We start from the raw sequence: 17,976 nt of genomic DNA on the forward strand, positions 1-17,976 counted from the left end.
CATCAGTTAACCTTGCTTTAGTTTATGACACAATGTATCCAGTGAAAAGTATTAGAAGCCAATTTAATAAGTTGAGCAGTGAAGTCCCACTTGTCTTTTATTGCATATAGTTTCATCCATTCTTCAACCGATTTTCTTAAAACCAACTCCTTTGCATACACATAAAACCGGTAAGAACAATCTTGCATAGCCAAGTAAACCGCAATAAACCCCAGAAAGGAAACAGATTTCTGAACTTCTGGGGTTCACTGTGACATAAACATCAGTACAGGTAAAACTCTTTCTGGACTCCCTGAAACAGCTGGAGTGGATTTAAAGATCACCCCCCAAAAATATTAGAAAAAAACGTTGCGATAGACACAAAGCACTGCATAGAAAATACTCAAAGTTTTGAGTGTAGATTGCATAGAGGAGTGCAGGAGTATAAGAGGAATCACTTCACTTTTAAAAAATATATAATATCAAATTTTAAGATCTAGAAACTGACTGCTTAGAATATAATTTATGCCTGAGATCTTCCTCTGAAAATGTACCGCAGCCTCTTGGGTTTAAGGTTTAAAAACTTCAGCCTAGCAAGCTTAATGTTCTTTGGTAATTTTATGGTAAAAGGCACCATTTGAATGTATCCAACAGTAAATACAATGCAAAAATGTGCAAAATAGTCTCAATGTGCTCAGTATCATCCCACAAACTTACATGTTTGACAGGGATGTTATGATTTCCAAATCAAACCTAAAATGCACATTGATAAAACAATTAGCAAAGAGTATAAAAAATGCTTCTAAAAAGACAAAATACACCAATCAGTAACTAAATGATTAGTTTTGCTGCAACTTAAAATGATACTGGTTAGTGATAAATCTATAATCCAGTAGCTGCCTATTTTACATGACTTTTAAAAATTGGTATGTGTGAACTTACAAATAAAAATAGGCCTGTTCATATTTCTAAGATCTGACCAGTTTGAAGCCCTGGCCAGTGTCCAGTATCGCTGGTGGAAACCAGTTGAGTTTGACTCTCTTGAGACACCGCAGGCAGACGCTGCAGACCCACAGCAGGTTCAGGCTGCCGCACCACAGCGCCAAATGGACCACCGGGTAGGTCATCCGGGGAAAGAACATACTCCAGTGGTTGGTGAGATCACTTCCCGTAGGCAGGTGCAGCGTGTAGTCGCCCCAGTGTTTGGAGATGCCGTAGGCAGCAGAGACCGCCCTGCCCCTCTCCGACCACTGGATGCTGCTGTTTGAGTTGCAGTTATACTCCACCCACTGAGAGGTGAAGTCTCCGAGCTGCGGGGGGTCCTGCAGCTCCACGTCCGTCACTCTGGCGAGCGTCGCTCCCTGCACGGCCACGTACAGACCCTCCACCTTCCTCATCTCCTTCACCCATGGCAAAGAGTTGTCGCAGTCGAGCACCAGAATGAGGCGTGAACAGAAGCTGCCGTTCTTCTCCCTCCACCAGTCCAAGATGTGATCCAGGCGGAGCGTGTCTCCTCCTGATGATGAACACACAGACCAGCACGTTACACATCACACTGACAGGAAGTGCATGAGTAGAATAAGCTGCTACTGATGAAGATGAGCTTTTAGCTACATCTGTAATAAATGTAGTGTGCATTGTCCCCGTTAACAATAATAAACAATAAAAACAGCACTACATTTACAACCGACAATAAGAAGTGGCTAAAGGTCAAAATGTGACCACACAAAAATCATGTAAGAGAGAAGAAATATGAAAAAAAATGCATTTAGATTGTGGATATTCCTTATCTGACTATTATTGGCCTAGTTTTAAACAGCAGACATGAGGAAATGTGTTTTCCACTTCCTGTTTAAGAACTGTTCCTCTTTGAACACAGCTATATTAAAAGAACAAAGTACTGTAAGAAATCTTGGTGTAACTCTGGACTCCACCCTCTGTTTTGACAAGCACATTACAAACATTACCAAAACAGCCTTCTTCCATCTGAAAAACATCTCCAGCCGCCGCCCCTCTCTCTTTCTGAATCTGCTGCTGAGACTCTCATCCAGGCATTTATTACATCCTTCAATGACCACTGCAATGCTCTTCTCGTATACCCACATGTAGATTAAATAGACTTCAGTTTGTCCAAAATTCAGCAGCAAGAGTTCTCTGGGAGCACATCACCTCCACCCTTCAGTAATTACATTGGCTCCCAGTTAAATATCTCATTCATTTTAAAATACTCCTGCTTGTTTATAAATCTCTCCGTGGCTTGGCCCCTCCATACCCATCCAATCTTCTCCATCCTTATAAACCTTCTAGATCAGTATGTTCCTCTGATGCCCAAATTTAATTTAGTAATCTGTGGAAATTTCTGTAGAATTTTAAGCTCTGAAAATAATGGCAGAATTTGTTTTTTCTAGATTAATGTTTTGTTGAAAAAGGGAATCACGTGTCCCAGACCTTCTCCCACTATTAAATACAGTATGAGGGTTTCTTCGTCCTGACTATGGCAGCTGCCAACCTCACCTACAGCATCATTAGATTTTATTTAGTTTCAGTGTCCCCTGGTCTAAATGCTGTTTCCAATGCCTTTAAACTCCATAATACCTCTGCAACACTACATTATTTATCATGAGTACTCATTAATTTTTATGAGATTTGTGAGACAACAGAACATTTTAAACTGAAAGAAAACTGACTTTCTTTCTAATTACAAATAAAACTAGACTGTAATGATAATGATGCCACCACAGCATGAAACCAAATACAGAGACTTTAACTTTACATAGAAAATACAGGTACATTAAACTTGAAGGTTGCTCATGTAGAAAAACTCATCACAATAAAGAACTTAATAAAACTCAGTTAGTTGTTACAATCTCATGACCTTGAACATGCATTTTTTTTAACATTAAAAGGTCAATTATTGACAGAATAACTGATGCTCCTCCCACCTGCCAGCGCCCACTCTCCAGTTCTGTGGGTGTGACCGCTGTAGAAGATCACGTAGGTGTCGTGGCGAGGCCCGTCTGTTGTGCGGAGCTCCAAGAAGGATTTGATCTTGGCCTGCAGAGCCTCCAGAGTCAACCCACTGGTGGAGTAGTCACAGCCGAAGTTCTCGATCAGGTGCTGGGCGAAGAAACGCTGCACGTTGTTCAACATGCCTGTAGAGCGTCTGTTCAGCTCCTGCACCTGGTCTGGAGGCAGCAGCATGGGCTGACCGTCAGGGCTACAGGACAAACACAAATAAAACTGTTGAAGTGAACGAAATATGTCTACTTAGATAATCAGTCAAGCAGGACAGGCAACAGGATCCACTTGGCAACGCCTTGGTTTTAAGTTTTCTGTATGCAGTATTTGCCTGATAATTAAATTTTAATTATAGATCTTTTATGGCCATTTTATTGTTTAAATCACACTCTACGGGAAATATCAGTATCTAGCTTTGTCTTATTGATGTGTGGCAAGAAACACAACAATATCAGGAATAACACGAACAAAATTTTGATTTTAACCAGAGGAATATTTTGATATTTAGCTCTTACAGCTGCCGTCATATAATGGAATTTTTGATTTATTATTATATGCTGGTTGGGTCACATAGCCAACCTAAATATGTCTGGTAACCATGTCCTAACTCTGCCAATGGTTATGCATTACACACTACCTGCAGTAGTTGGTGGGGATGACCACTGCGTAGCCCACACAGGTTCCTCCCAGACTGTTCCCGAGCTCGTGGAAAAGCCCGTGGAACAGACACTCCAGAGGCAGGACGAGCAGAAACATGCTGACAAAGATGCTGCTGGAGGCCTGCAGAGCACATTTACTAGTCAATTAAATACCGGTTTAGACTTGAATTGACAAGAGGACAACTTCACATGAATCCACAATGCAACAGTTTAGCACAATGCTCAAGTTTAGATAAGAATGACTGTATGCTCCTAACAATGCAGTATAGTGCTGATACAATTGATAAATAATTGAAATATATATAAAGTTATTTATCAAACAAAATACCGAACATTTGTTGTTTATAGCTCCTTCAATCTGGTGATTTCTCTGTTTTATATCATTGTAAACTGAAGACCTTTGGGTTTAAACCAGTGCTCAGGCAAAACAACTTGTGATCTGGGAAGCTGTGATGTGCATTTTCCAGAGCTGACTGAAAAATACTCGACAGTTTAAACTGTAATGGAAACGATGTTTTCTTTTTTGAAAATGCCACCATAAAGCTCTGTGATATTAAGCTATTCATATGTTATGTCTCCTCTTAAAAAGCACATATGTTGTCTAGCTGCCCATACCTGCCAGCAAAGAGCAGCAACAGCAACAGTTGTCACCAGCGAGAAGAGCACCAGGCGTTCAGAGATGAGGCAGAAGTGTCTCATGCCCTTTGAGGCCATGATCTTGTCCAGTCCGCTGATCCCTGACCCCTGGGATGAGCACAGCCTCTGGCAATCACTGAGCTTGGTGTGAAAGCCCCACACAGTGATCACAAACACCAAGTGGCAGATGGACCAGAAGAGAACACACACCACAAAGCCTGGGATCATGAAGTACCACTGGTCCAGGTCCGTCAGCTTCCGAGAGGCCAGGATGATGAAGGTCACCTCCACCACCAGCAGAGGCAGGAGGGACAGCCGGCGCCAAAGGCCCCCCCACACCAGGAAAGGCTGCCAGCGCTCGGTCACAGAGAGACCACTGAAGTAGACATCCAGCAGAGGGTCGCAGATGAGCTGGCTGAAGAAGCAGGCGAGGGCGAACGGGTTGGTGGTGATGTTCAGAGACTTGAAGAACAGCACCGCGGTGATGACAGCGAAGCAGACTAAGTTGGGAAGAGCCAGGACCGCCTTCATCCGGAGGGCAACCATGACCGTAGCCAGCGCCACCACCAGCACCATCACACTCAGGGACTTCTGGATGAGCAGCGCCGCGCTGGCTACGGCGAAGCCCGCCAGCTCCAGCCTCTCCGCCGAGGTCAGGAAGGCAGGGCGGTATCTAGCACATCCCAGCAGTCTCTCCAGCAGCGCCCACAGCGTCCTCAGGGCTATACTGGCCAGCAGCATGTAGTTGGCCGCCCGCTCCTTCACATCGCCCTCCAGGGCGGGGTTGTTGAGCAGGCAAAGCAGACCCAGCAGAAAGCCGAACAACAGGTGGATGAGACTAAGGCTGATCCTCTCCATGCTGAAGTAGTAGTACATTACACTTGCCACCCCCAGGACAAACAGAGCCAACACAAAAATGACAAGAAGAATGGACTCCGCGGTCCCCTCCCACCGGGCATAGAGCCCCAGACACAGGGCGACCAGCAGGTTGAGACCGGACAGGTAGCCCAGCCATCGGACCGACGACCACATGCTCACCTCTCCGTTGACCTCCTCCAGCCGGGTCATCGCCGCATGAAGGCAGTGGCTGACACAGTAGCGTAGAAAACGACACATTTTGATATGAAAGACTACCAGTCCGAATCCAAAAACAGTAACTTTGATGAGTTATAGTCGGTTTAGTGTCCGGTATGGCATTTGAGATCCCGCGACCCCCGCACCAAGTTGAGCTAACTTTGTTGAGTGGCTAGCTTAGCTACCGTTAGCTATCAGCGATGCATCTCTGCACCGGTCAGCGTTAGCAGCATTTACATTTACATCTTGGAGATGGTTGTTTTGCGTCCTTTTCACCTGGTGGCCGATACGGTTTTAAAACGCATTAGATGGAGCGCTCCGAAACTAGCTGTCAGGAGTGGGAGAGACATATCAGTTCAAAAAGTTTGTCACGTCAAAAGTTTTGAGTCAGATGACAGTCGCCATGACACTGGCTCCGACTACGGCGAGTGCTAAGGGTCAGAAGTGTTCCACCAACGTTAAAATCAATCCGTATTTTTTTTTACTAAAAAATATGGTCTTTTTTATACATAAAGTGTGTTTGGTTTATATATTATAATTGAGAATGTTTCTTTGACCAAAATGTTTTTTTCCTAGAAGTTTGAGCGCATATTATGTGGACCTTGGATGGATGTTGTGTCGAACCAGGCGCATCCCCAGGCCCAAGAGGTTAGAGGTGACTTGGGCCAGAGCCTCTGTATGAAGTGTATACTGTATATTAAAAGTTATGAAGCAATAGAGCTCAGTTAGAAAGACACAAAATGAGATGATGACCATAAAGACACAGAAAACAACCAAATACAGAGAGATGCAAAATGACTGTGAAGAGACACCAAACTACCAGGCAACTTCATTGCTTGTCATCATTTTGTATCTCTTACTGTCTTGGGGTTCTAGAAATTGTTTTTAAGGGTCCAGAACAAACTTTTTCACTGATATGTTTGTGTAAATTAATCCTACCCTTGTATTATTCATGTTTTCAGCCTTTACTGATGTTAAATATTTTCAGTGTATCAACAGACCTGCCAATCACTGACCCACTCTGTCTCCTGTGTCTAACCCTTCATAGCTTCATAAGCAGTAAACAAAAGTATTTGAATATTCAAAAATTAGGGCAAAGCACACAGAAAAAACTCACACAGACACTTTGCATTTACATTCATTTATAAAAGAGAAATACAACCATACTATAAGCACACATTGTTCTGCATTGTTGAAAACGTTGATAATGAAGATGAACCATCTCATGCAAATGAGCCAAAAGAAACACTGGAAGACAAATGCACCAGTCAGTCACAAAACACGCTTCTTCAGAGTCTGAATATGTATGGTACTGTTAACTGTCTTTTCTGTTAAAACAGAGGAGATATCAGCAGAGAGAGGTGCATTATTGGAAAATGATATGGGAATGGTAAGAACACACTGCATTACATCAACACTGGAAATGTTTCTTGTTAACTGGATAGTTTGTATGTACTGTCAGGCAAAAGAAGCTTGATATCTTAAAGAAGGTGTGAATTTAAGTTCCTCCGGGAGAATGAAAGTCTGCTTGCAACGTAAATGTGAACAAAGAAGGCACCTTAAGACTTACTGATGTTATGGGCCCATCATATTGGTTGTAAAATTGTCATCATAGGAAAATAATTACTATTCGTGACACCCTTTGAGATCAATGATAAAGTGCCACGGACAAAAAAAAAAAACACATCAACGTAAATTCATTCCTTCATTCACACTGACAAATCCAACCACACCCACACATTTGGCCTGCTCAGGGACACAGACATTTCACCTGGTAGTGTCTTCAGCCAAAACCTCCGCCCTCAGGATACAGTATCCTCAGATCTGGTCTTGCTTGCTATTGCTAAAATCTACAGTACTCACCTGTATGACAAAACAGTAAATTAGTGCAAATCTCTTTTGTCGAGGTGAATTTTCTGACTGTGAGGAGCTCAGATCTGGATATTTTTGGAGGCAGAGTCCTCACTGTATTTTCACAAAGTTACAAAATTGTGTCAAAGGATATTGGTGCTGTAAAGTCCATCTGATATGGGTCACTGACTTGCAGTGTTGTACTATTTCTCTGCTTGAGAATAAAAAAAAAAAATGTACTGGAAATCTAATTAATTATTAATAGTTGTGAGGAGAACGAGGAGGGAAAAAAAAGTGTAATACCTACTTTGAAACACTCGTACCTTGTTACACAATGAGTAAACACAGTTACAGTTTCACATTAGTAAATCTAGTAATACTCCTACCGTATGGTTCTGAAAATGTTTAAAATGCTACAAATACCACTTTCTTGTAAAAGATACACAAATCATTCAGAGGATGCCAAGTTAAAATGGCATTGCCACACTTTACACTGGACAACACCAATGTTTTGACTGTTGAGAATATATATTTCAAAACAATGAACTTCTTTTTTTTTTTTTTTGTCTTGGAAAACTAAATGCACATCAAGAATTTTCAGAAAGTCTAGCTGCATGACTGTGACAGAAGCAAGCGTACCAAGTCCAGTCGTTTCCATCTCAGTCTCTCCAGTGCAATCAAGCTCCTATCAGACTGCTCGGGTTGCTGTATTTGGCTTTTATACTAAGCAGCCTGCCACACTAGCTTATTCAAATAGAGACTGAGTACAGGATGTAGACAAGCTGACTTTTGTTATTTAGAGCTGATTGGAAGATGGGCTGGAAATCAAGGAGCAGGGAGTTAAGATATCTTAAGGGAATTCACTTTCCAACTCTTAAAAAACCTAGCTATTTATCAAAATATATCCATCTTAGTGTGTGTGTGTGTGCGTGTTAATAGGTGTGTGTGTGGGTGTGTATGTGTGTGCACTCTCAGAGGAGTGTGGATTTGAGAAAATAATTTGTAAACTTCTCTCTTTCACACTGTGCAAACTGCATTGTTTTTGAGGAGAGGGAGGAGAAGGTGGAGAAGAATGCAGCAGGTTAAATTTGGCAGCGCAGCAGTTGAAGGGGAGGTGACAGTTACAGTGGGGTGGGGGTGGGGGTGAAGGGGGGGTAGCTGGTTTAGCCTAGCTCTGAAGCAGTATGGGGTCCTCTAGCTCGTGGAAGCCAGGCACCGAGCTGCTCTGGCTCTCCCCAGAATCTGAATCATACGGTGTGTCAGGTAGCTCCGTGAAGCCCCAAGCCAGCTGGTCATCCTCAAACTCGGAGCGCACCTGCACGGGCACGTCGGCACAGTCTTCCTCCTCGTTGGAGTGGAAGTCCTGAGGGATGTAGAGCATCTCGGGGTAGTTGCGTGACACCAGGTCGCTGGTGGTGGCCAGAGACACCTTACGGAAGGCGATGAGATGCATGTGAGAATACTTGACGTATTTGTAGCGCTTGAAGCCCAGCGACTCAACCGCGACGCGCCAACTGCGCATCATCAGGGCGTGGCGGTTTTGGTGGGACGAGTCGGGTGTGATGATGAGCAGCAGGCCGTGCAACTCCAGCAGCTCGTGAGCCTTCTTGCAGCAGATCCAGCGCTGGTACGGTGAGGGGAAGTAGGAGAGGAGCAGCGAGAAGACCACCACGTGGAAGAGCTGAGCAGGCAGAGCATCAATGGGGTTGTGGAGCTGGCGGAGGAAGGCCTCGACCGCATCACCTGCCAGCTGGAGAGGCTGCTGGAGCTGAAGGTTGAGGAAGTCACACTTGTACACACTCTGAAGGAGAGAAAAGGCGGAAATTCAACATACAGTAAATCATGGTTCAAACGTGATCTTTTCAACCTACTACCAATGTCACTCCACTCCTTTAGTTTCATGACTTGCAGCTGCAGAACGTGAAGCGCTTCTTGTTCTGCTTTCTGCTGAATGTTTTCACACAGACTCCCCAACCGCAACACTGATACTCCTGCGTGAGTCATTTCTGGTACTGCTTTTGCTTTGTAATGCCAGCACTAAGACACCAGACAGGAAAACCTACTGCATTTTATTTGTGTCAACAAGAATTTGAAATATGTTGCCAACATAAAGTGGACAGAATGAATAATCACACATACCTCAACTGCAGGCACTATGTCAATACCAACTGTAAGGAATTCATCAAACTTCAAGAAAGGGTTGAAGCAGCTTCCCACATCAAGGAGACGCATTTTCCCCAGCTGGGAGATTGAACTGCAACACAAATATAGAAGAAGTGTCAACTGTAGCAAAAAGTCCCCGCACATAAAAAGAAGTAAACATGTAACTTTGGTATCCAAAAGGAGGTCTCTTTTACTTGTAAGAGACACATCAATAAATTTGAATAGCAACAGCTAACTTAGGTTATTATACTGATTATTATATGAAAGGGCTAACTGAAAACACTCATTTCAATGATCACAAATAATAATGACGGGATATTTTATTATATTAGTGAGTGTAGACACACTTGATAAACATGTCTTACAAAGCATTTCAAATAGAAGCTATAAACGAGTGGGTCAGAAATAAAGCACTCATGAGTTATGTTTTTGCTCCTGTGTTCTCAGATAAGATAGTGATGCTGAATTATCCGTCATTCTATCCAACAATTTCTAGATTTCTGTAAATTTAAGAGATCAACACTGAACTGCAGTGTTTTAAGAGAAATTTAAAAAGGGACTATTTGGAAGTTTTCTCTGCTGCTGAATGTGGTTTCACGCTCACTTCAGTAGAAGAAAAGACGTGATAGAGACAAGTGTTAACATTGGTGCTGCTTTCCAACGCTGAAGACAGCTGTTGGTGAGTTGGTGCTGAACTCACGTTTCTTCTAGACAGTTGTTAATGCTAACATTGGCTATGTAGCAATAGCGAAAACCAAAGAGTGCTCTAAGAATGTTTTCTTTTCTGTTTATATTACTGTATGTTTTCATGCTACCTGACTGAGGTAGGGAATCACCTTACTTTATATTCCATTCCTTAGCAGCAAGGCTCTATTAATAAGAAAAATATTCTGCACTTTTATATTGTGTGTAATATATACTGCAGACAGTAGGGGCCAGCAGTAGGCCTTTAAAATTTTAATTGTAACAAAGTCGTAGTAGGCTGTCTGGAAATTCATCTAATGCTGATAATTCAGGCATCTGTGTCAAATATGCTTAAGAACGACATACATTTGTAGAAGCCATAACAAACAGAAAAAAATCCATAAATAGACAGGGTAGACTGATACTCAGACAAGTTTTTCTCCTGGGTGATGGGTGAGAGTTCAGTTGCTCTAGTTTTTGCAGTTTTTAACTGACGTCAATCACTTCTAAGTATTAATTCTTTGCTGTTTGAGGACGTAGTGTGTGGTAAAAAATTTAGTATCCATAAAAACAATGCGAGCGTGCTGTTGGTGTATTGTACAATGTTGTCCCACAAGTTCCAGAAACATAAGCAGAACATTTTAGTCGAATTTACTTTGCAGTGAATTAAAAAAAGTTGCAGTTTAATTGACGTCAGACTGTGCACATATTTTATCATTTTGTGTCACCATAAAACAATAAAGTATGTTAATATCTTGTATACTAACAGCAGAACAGTATATTATAAAGATTAGTATAGAGTGTATACTTTTTACACTTAGTATGGAATTAGGATATATATTCTAGGATCAATCTTTATGCAGGATAAATAGATACTAACACTATAAGTTACCTGGGGATGGTCCTGTATGGCTGGGCACTTACAGATGCTGCAGTCAGACCCATGCCGAGCGCGGCGGTCTTCTCATCCTTTTCTAACATTCTTTTCATCCCGCCATCCAAAAAATATTCCTGACAGACACTGCAGAAGTGGAATCAAAACATTACATAAACCTTCCTGTAAGAGTGAGAATGACTTGTCACATAAGCGTGTCATCTGTGTTAAGATGAGTCAGATTTCACTGTCATGAGGTCTAAAACCGCAGCTGAGAGACATCTGCAGACATTTGAAGTCAGCCGTACCTGCGACACCACTCGATGCGTCCCTCTCCTTCGCAGCTTTTGGTCCAGTGGTTGTCTGCAAGATTCTTCATGGCGAGGGCGTACTCACTCAGCGTCTGCTCATCCTCACAGTGCTCGCGCCAGATCTTGTCAAAGTCGCCCACTAAAAGGAATATCAGGACAGAAATAACAAACAAAAACAAGATAAAACATAAATCAATTAATACTGTTGAAATTAGTTTAAACTACCGGTATCATCCACTCTCTCACAGCTGAAGTCCTTTTCTCCGCTTCTAGTCTGACATTTCTATCCACAGCAAGTAGCAAACATTGACAACCTACTTGCCAACTTTGGTCACCCAACTTAGCACCAAAACATGATTGTGCTCCTGTGGAAAAACCTGCTGAAAAACCTCAGGCCCCATTTACTGCTACACTGCCCACATGTTCACTCGTCTATGCCAACACAGAAGTGGATCTGTTTCTGTAATAAAAAAAATCCTCAAACAGCCATTTCACAGTAATAATAATGTCCACAAAAAATCCCTTCAGCACATCTTCACAGCTTCTCAGAAGTTTACAGCCAGAGGCATAGGCAAACACACTGATAAGGGAGATATCCCATGACCACAAGGAAAAACTCTTTATCAGATTTACAGAAATGAAAGGACAACAAGAGGAGTGGTGGTAAACAGCCACAGTGAAAGCATGACTACTGTGATTCAATGCCAAGCCTCCCAGATCATGCCTTACTTATTAACCAATCATGAGGTCTGTTAGCAGGACGACCTCTCTCTGCTGTCTCCAAAGCAAACAGCTTGTCTCCCTTACTCTGAATATTTTCTGATTTAACATGCTTTATTCAAAACATGACTTGATCCAACATCAATTTAAAGGATTTCAATCATGGTTATGTAGAGCTTTTGAGGGTGGAAAAGTGAAGCAGAGGCTGCACAAACAACAGCAAAACTTCACCTCTTTATGCACTGATTAGTACACAACTGATACGAGAGTATGTGGCCACATTTGCCGCAGCTCCAAAAATATTATTGGAACTGTTAAAAAAATTTGTATTTATTGTTTTAAAACTTTTTAAAAGTTTCTTTCTGCCTTTTGAGATTTAAGACCAGTGAATCCTTTAAATGTATATTTTCAACATTATAATTCAAGCAAGAGACAATCTAAATCCTGATATTTGTGGCTTTTATACCTGCTAAGTCAAATACTGTAAATCCTGTAGCCTAAAAACTGTTGTGCTGTTATTCTGCTGAAATTACAAGAATAAGATGAACTGATGCCAAGTTTTCTTTTCAAGAGAAAGACTTTGCACCTGCCGTGAATTCGTCTTTTTTGTGTTGCCCTCCTACACGGTCTCCAGCAGAACTGTGAATTTCCTCAGAAAGAGAAAATGAGATAGAGCGTAGCGACAATAAGAGCACAAAGCCTCTGTGTGGGTAGGCATTGTAGCAAGTTTTTTTAAATCCAGGCCACTTTGGCATTTGTGGTTGGCACTTAAAACAACACCACAGTCTTCAATTGCAAACTCATAACTAGAATAAACCCCTCAAACCTGTGCTATAAAGAGAATTGCCAGTTTCTTCTTCTGAGCGGAGAAGACTCTGAAGCTCAGATGTCGTTCGTCGGTGGTGATGAGTTGTGAAAGGGTTTTTCCAAACTTCCCATTTTACATGCTCTTATCCAGACTGACTCACAGTAGGACACAAGACAAAGACGACTCGCTCGGACATGAGCAATCGATTTAGCCTCTATAAGCTTCATGCAAACTTTCACTACCATGATGCCAGACTTCTTTCCATACAATACCATGTTTTGGAAAAGAAAAGCATAGAACAGCAGTGGATATGGTTGGGTTATATACTGTCACAGCAGAGAAAAGTGATTTTGCTCTTTAATCACTGCAGCTATATTTGACTATTATGGGCAACGTTGCAAATCAGTGAGCACGAGTTCTTTATGTGGAGTACCGTGATTTGTCAGGTATTTAGTCCACTGGATTAAACAATGAGTTATTTTATCTATGAAAAGTTTCTCAGGGTTTTCGCAAATTATACCACACTATGATATGTACTATTTATATTATGATATTTTAGCCACACTGTCCATCCCTAGCAGCACAGTAAAACCTGCATCAGTTTCTTTTGTTAGTAAAAACTTACTTTGGAAACCTCGTCTGGTTCTGACTCATACCAGTACTGAGCAACAAAGCTACTTTGGTTGTAAAGGTTGCAACAAATGTTTGTTCAGTCCACAGAGTTATCATTTATTGGCAATAGAAATTCATTCATTGACAACAGCCAGGCTCTGGTAATGCCTCTCATTAGTAGGCTATACAGGTCTCAGTTGGCAGAACACTGATTTTGGGAGAGAGATAATACATGTTTACAGCAGAGGCACAAGATTACAGACAGCAGCAGCATTTGCAGTGCATGTAATGTTAATGATAAGTAGCTTTAAAGGCCTTGCTTGCTGAATGCAACCCTCACTGCTGTCGACTGCAGTGTGCCTCCACCACAGCTAGCCAGCCTCAAAACAACACCGTCAGCTAGCAGGGCCAGAGAGCAGGATGAGTTATGTTCACGGAAAGGATTTAATTTGGTATTTCTGAGCTAACGCTGAGGGTTAGCCACTCGGCTGCAGGGCCACAGACAAACAGAGGGGCCCAGTGAGGCTGCTTACCCTCTCTGTATTTCCTGCGCAGTTTTCTGTGGACGTTTTTGACGACCCCCGACAACTTCTCCTGCTCCCTCTTGCACGGCGCTTCGTCTGGGATCGGCACGTAGAACAGCTCCGGGTGGTTTTCCGTCTCCCCTGTCTCGACATTGTCCCTGGGGTCCATAGCACCGCACCGCCGATGCTGCCTCCGCCAGTTGCTTCCCCTTTTCCAAGCTGCAACCCGACCGGCGAACCGGCGCACCGGCCAACAACAGGCAAGCTGATTGGTGGACTTTGACAGGCACGCCGCAGAACTGACAGCCCACCGTCCAATCACAGGCCTGGAAACGTACCTGAGCCTGAGCATGAGCCTGAGTGCCAATCATGGAGCGTTTAGGTGCATCCCGTAAATTATACAACTTCTAAAGTTAGCTGAACACCTCATGACATGACGGAAAATTAAGTTGCTTCTGTTATTTCCGTTTATTTTTACGTTACTAATTAAAATGTGTTTGTACGGTTCATGACAGTTGTTTAAGATGCTAGAAAATTCAACAGGTGCTACTTATCTCTCTATTTATTTTGGAATTGGACCCTGTCTCTTTTGGACTTGTGTTTTTTTTTATGAGATTAATTAATTATTTATTTAAACAACCATGTCACATTGTAAATGGTTCTTCATGTCACTGTTTTCAAAGGCCTTCATAACTCACACATATAAACCACATAAGCTATCATTTAGTTTGTTTACTTGCAAAACAGTTTAGCCCAAGAACATGCTCATAGAAGTGTTCAGTACAACCTGCAGTGATTTGGCACAGATAGTGCAACATAGAAAAGACCTTTGGCTAACTGCCTCAGCAAGTGAGATAATCTGATTAGGCCCAGAAATGGGATGTAGTCAGCACAACATATTTGAGAGAGTGTGACTGGACATGAACAGGATGTTTTGTCCTGTGCAAGGGGGGGATAGTTTGAAGAGAAAGCCTCAATAAGCAATGTGCAATCAACATCTCAAGTTTAGAAGAGGGAATACAATTAACCAAACATACCTTAAGAAATGAAAACCATGTACAAGAGTACAAACAGTCAGAGATTATTTAGAGTTAGGAACCCAGAGGATTTTGACATCAAATAAAAAGATCTGGAAAAAGTGATGAGAGCATTTCAGTCTAGTATGGTAACCTGAGTGTGGTTAATGTAAAAAAAAAAGCCACTGTCGTAAAAACAGCTGTGAAAATTGTAGGCTGCCGACAAATTCATTAAATACTCTACATAACCCTCACCATCCAGTCAGATTTTGAGGTAATGTCACCCGGAGGATGCTGTAAAACACCTCCACTGAACAAAAGTATGCAAGGGACTCTTTTACCAAGTGTATTCAGTATAAGGAGCAAACAGCAGTAAAACGAGAGATTATAATTACAAAAGTAGTATCAAACATCTTACATTCAGTATGAAAAAATTTACATCCCATAAATGAGAATTATATTTCACTCTTGTGTATCCAATTTGGCTTGTATTAACTGTGTAGTTTGTGCCACCCGATGGCTCCAGTGTTATTTACCTTGTGTGTACCCTGCATTTTCAAAAGCAATATACTTCTTCTATTCATTATTCTAGTTGACAGTTACAATTTTGTTTACATTTGTCAAAATTAATAAGATTGACAGGGTTGAGTTTAAAGGGGTGTAATGTAATAATTTGTGGAACAAATACATTTTCAGTTTCTCCACTGCTTTTGTCCTGATTTAACAGCTGAACTCGGTGTTAAGTAAGGACAATCATGGCTGTCTCTAAAGCCCTGTTATCCAGACTTTAGTTATAAATTCTTTTAAAAAAACTTGACAGAGCACCACTATTCCTCTCTCCCAAAAATAACACGTAGCACATGACTGCTACTGCACTGTTTATTTAACTGCAGATATGCCTGTGATACTTTCATGGATGGGATGTAATTACACCATACAACTATTTCAGTGTTAGTGGGTATTAATGGAGCGTCATCATGTGAGGTCTTACATAAACGCTACTAGTCGTAAACAGAAAAAGAAGTGAGATAGGCCTACTAAATTATAACTCATGTCATCGTTTTACATTGTATACCATATGTTTTATTGTATCAATTTGAATCCTGCTACAATGTGGCTGAGATCATCCACATTTTCCATGAGAATTTTTCATTAAATAAACAGGAACATGTCTCATTTACTCTCTCTATATGAAGATATATGAAGGCAGCACTACTACTTATTAATAAAATACTTCCTGACTTTAAACATTGAATCAAATACTCACAGTATATTTGATTTATCACCGCACTGAGTGATAAAAGTCCTGGAAAGAGATCAGACAGGCATCTGTTAGTGTGGAAATGAAGACAGTTGACTAACTGCTGTCTGTTGTAGTAGCTATTAACACCCTAGTCATCATCAGAATATGTAGTTCAATAGGTGCAGGGGTCAGTCAACATGCTCTGATGATACGTGGAAAAAGTAAGCTCCACCTGCACAATAAAAATTAATAATTATTACTCTCATGGGTTTTGCAAGGCCAACACATATCACTTCAGGTCAAATAACAGGGTGATTTCATGTTTATAAAGTAACCAAACCATACATGTCAAGTCACAGTTTTCCAATTTATAAAAAAAAAAGAAAATGGCACAGGCAAAAAGTGTTGGCCATAAACCCCTGTGGGCAAAATTTTGAATTTGAACAATAAGGAAGAGTCATTCATTAATGCTCTGTGATCAGATAGATATGCCCTTCTGTATGTTTGACTTGTCAAAAATGTTTTATGTTGTTGTGTCTTTGGGTGGCTAAAAATGTTCTTCTGGCAAAAGAGAGAGGTAATCCTCACAGCGGGCTGCCCTGGAATCCCCTGGCCAGTACATTACTGCAGCTGTGTTCAGCTCAAAACACAGCTAAAAGCCAGAGGTCAAACAGGGAGCAGGGGCTACGTGCTGCAGCTACAAGCCGCTTGATTTGACTCTCTGTTCATTTATTGTGAGACAAAATTACTCAGCCACTTTGAACAGGTATTGAAAGCTGTCGGAAGAGACCTCTGCTTTACTAGATTTATTGTTGTGGACTAACACTATGTCAGAAATGTACATGGCCTTGGCTCAAGGTTTTGTCCTCTACTTGGAACAACTTCATCTTGGAAAGGAGCCTGTCATTCTTTCCCAGAGAAAGATAAGAAAAGAAGCATGGAACAAGATGAGGAATAATTCATAAAAAACTATTTCCTCCTATTCTGTTTGTTCTTGCATAAATATTGACTTTCAAGCTGCACCTTGAAAACCTCGCACATGGCATCTAAATAGTATGAAAGTGCAGGTTAATATTCGTGTTCCTCAGCTTGATGCCAAACATATTTTAAAGCTGATAACAGATACCCGATTTGATCAGAATGCAGCCTGAGATAAAAACATTTCAACACTCCAGAAACACAAATAAGACTCCAAACTGTCCCATCAGGATCCGGTTTCTGTGTTGTAGACTTTCAGGGTATGATTGCACATCTTTGAAATAACATTCCCCTGAGGGCATTCATGTTTCCTTTTGCACAACACAGATATTGAATTGAATTATCTTTTACTAATCTGCAGACTTTGAGAGGAAAATAGAGCATATTCGAGGTATATAAAGGTTATTTATTAATTATATTAATTATTATTGTTATTTAAGGTTTTTTAAGGTTATTGCAAATAAAGACTGTGATATTAAATTGCAGTTACTACTTTTAGTCACTCTGAGCTGGCAACTATCATTACAATAAATAAAAAGTCACTGAACACACTGAATTACTTGTCTATAACACAATTTATTCATTCCAGACTGATGAAAACTAAGTGTAACCTACACAAATACCCAACACACACACACACACACACACACACAGCACACTGATGAGGTTAATTTACACCTTGAAGATGCATTAACGCTCTGCAGAAGTGATCAGCGTTGACCCATGGTCCGCAGCCTGTTGGCTGAGTCGACACTAAGTTTTATGTACAGTAAAGCATAAAGAAAATTGGTTCATACTCTTGACAACAGAGAGTTAACGTCCTCCC

The 17,976-nt window shown here is 41.3% G+C and overlaps 2 protein-coding genes across 2 annotated transcripts; both read right to left on the reverse strand.

The window, feature by feature from the left end:
• Positions 1 to 71: 71 nt before the first annotated feature.
• LOC139630021 (transmembrane protein 168-like) lies at positions 72 to 5,796 on the reverse strand. The gene is made up of 4 exons (XM_071492984.1): positions 4,272 to 5,796; positions 3,635 to 3,777; positions 2,922 to 3,196; positions 72 to 1,495 (listed from the first exon to the last, which is right to left on the reverse strand). Exons 1-4 carry the CDS (start codon positions 5,406 to 5,408, stop codon positions 948 to 950), a joined length of 2,103 nt encoding a protein of 700 aa, XP_071349085.1. The 5' UTR covers positions 5,409 to 5,796; the 3' UTR covers positions 72 to 947.
• Positions 5,797 to 6,491: 695 nt separating this feature from the next.
• Positions 6,492 to 14,263, reverse strand: samtor (S-adenosylmethionine sensor upstream of mTORC1). The gene is made up of 5 exons (XM_071493012.1): positions 13,923 to 14,263; positions 11,247 to 11,388; positions 10,957 to 11,085; positions 9,357 to 9,471; positions 6,492 to 9,018 (listed from the first exon to the last, which is right to left on the reverse strand). Exons 1-5 carry the CDS (start codon positions 14,080 to 14,082, stop codon positions 8,386 to 8,388), a joined length of 1,179 nt encoding a protein of 392 aa, XP_071349113.1. The 5' UTR covers positions 14,083 to 14,263; the 3' UTR covers positions 6,492 to 8,385.
• Positions 14,264 to 17,976: the final 3,713 nt, after the last annotated feature.

The sequence above is a fragment of the Trachinotus anak genome, unplaced genomic scaffold (assembly GCF_046630095.1).
Source record: "Trachinotus anak isolate AG129_WGS33_773 ecotype Australia unplaced genomic scaffold, CSIRO_AGI_Tana_v1 ptg000002l, whole genome shotgun sequence".
Classification (NCBI taxonomy): Eukaryota; Metazoa; Chordata; class Actinopteri; order Carangiformes; family Carangidae; genus Trachinotus; species Trachinotus anak.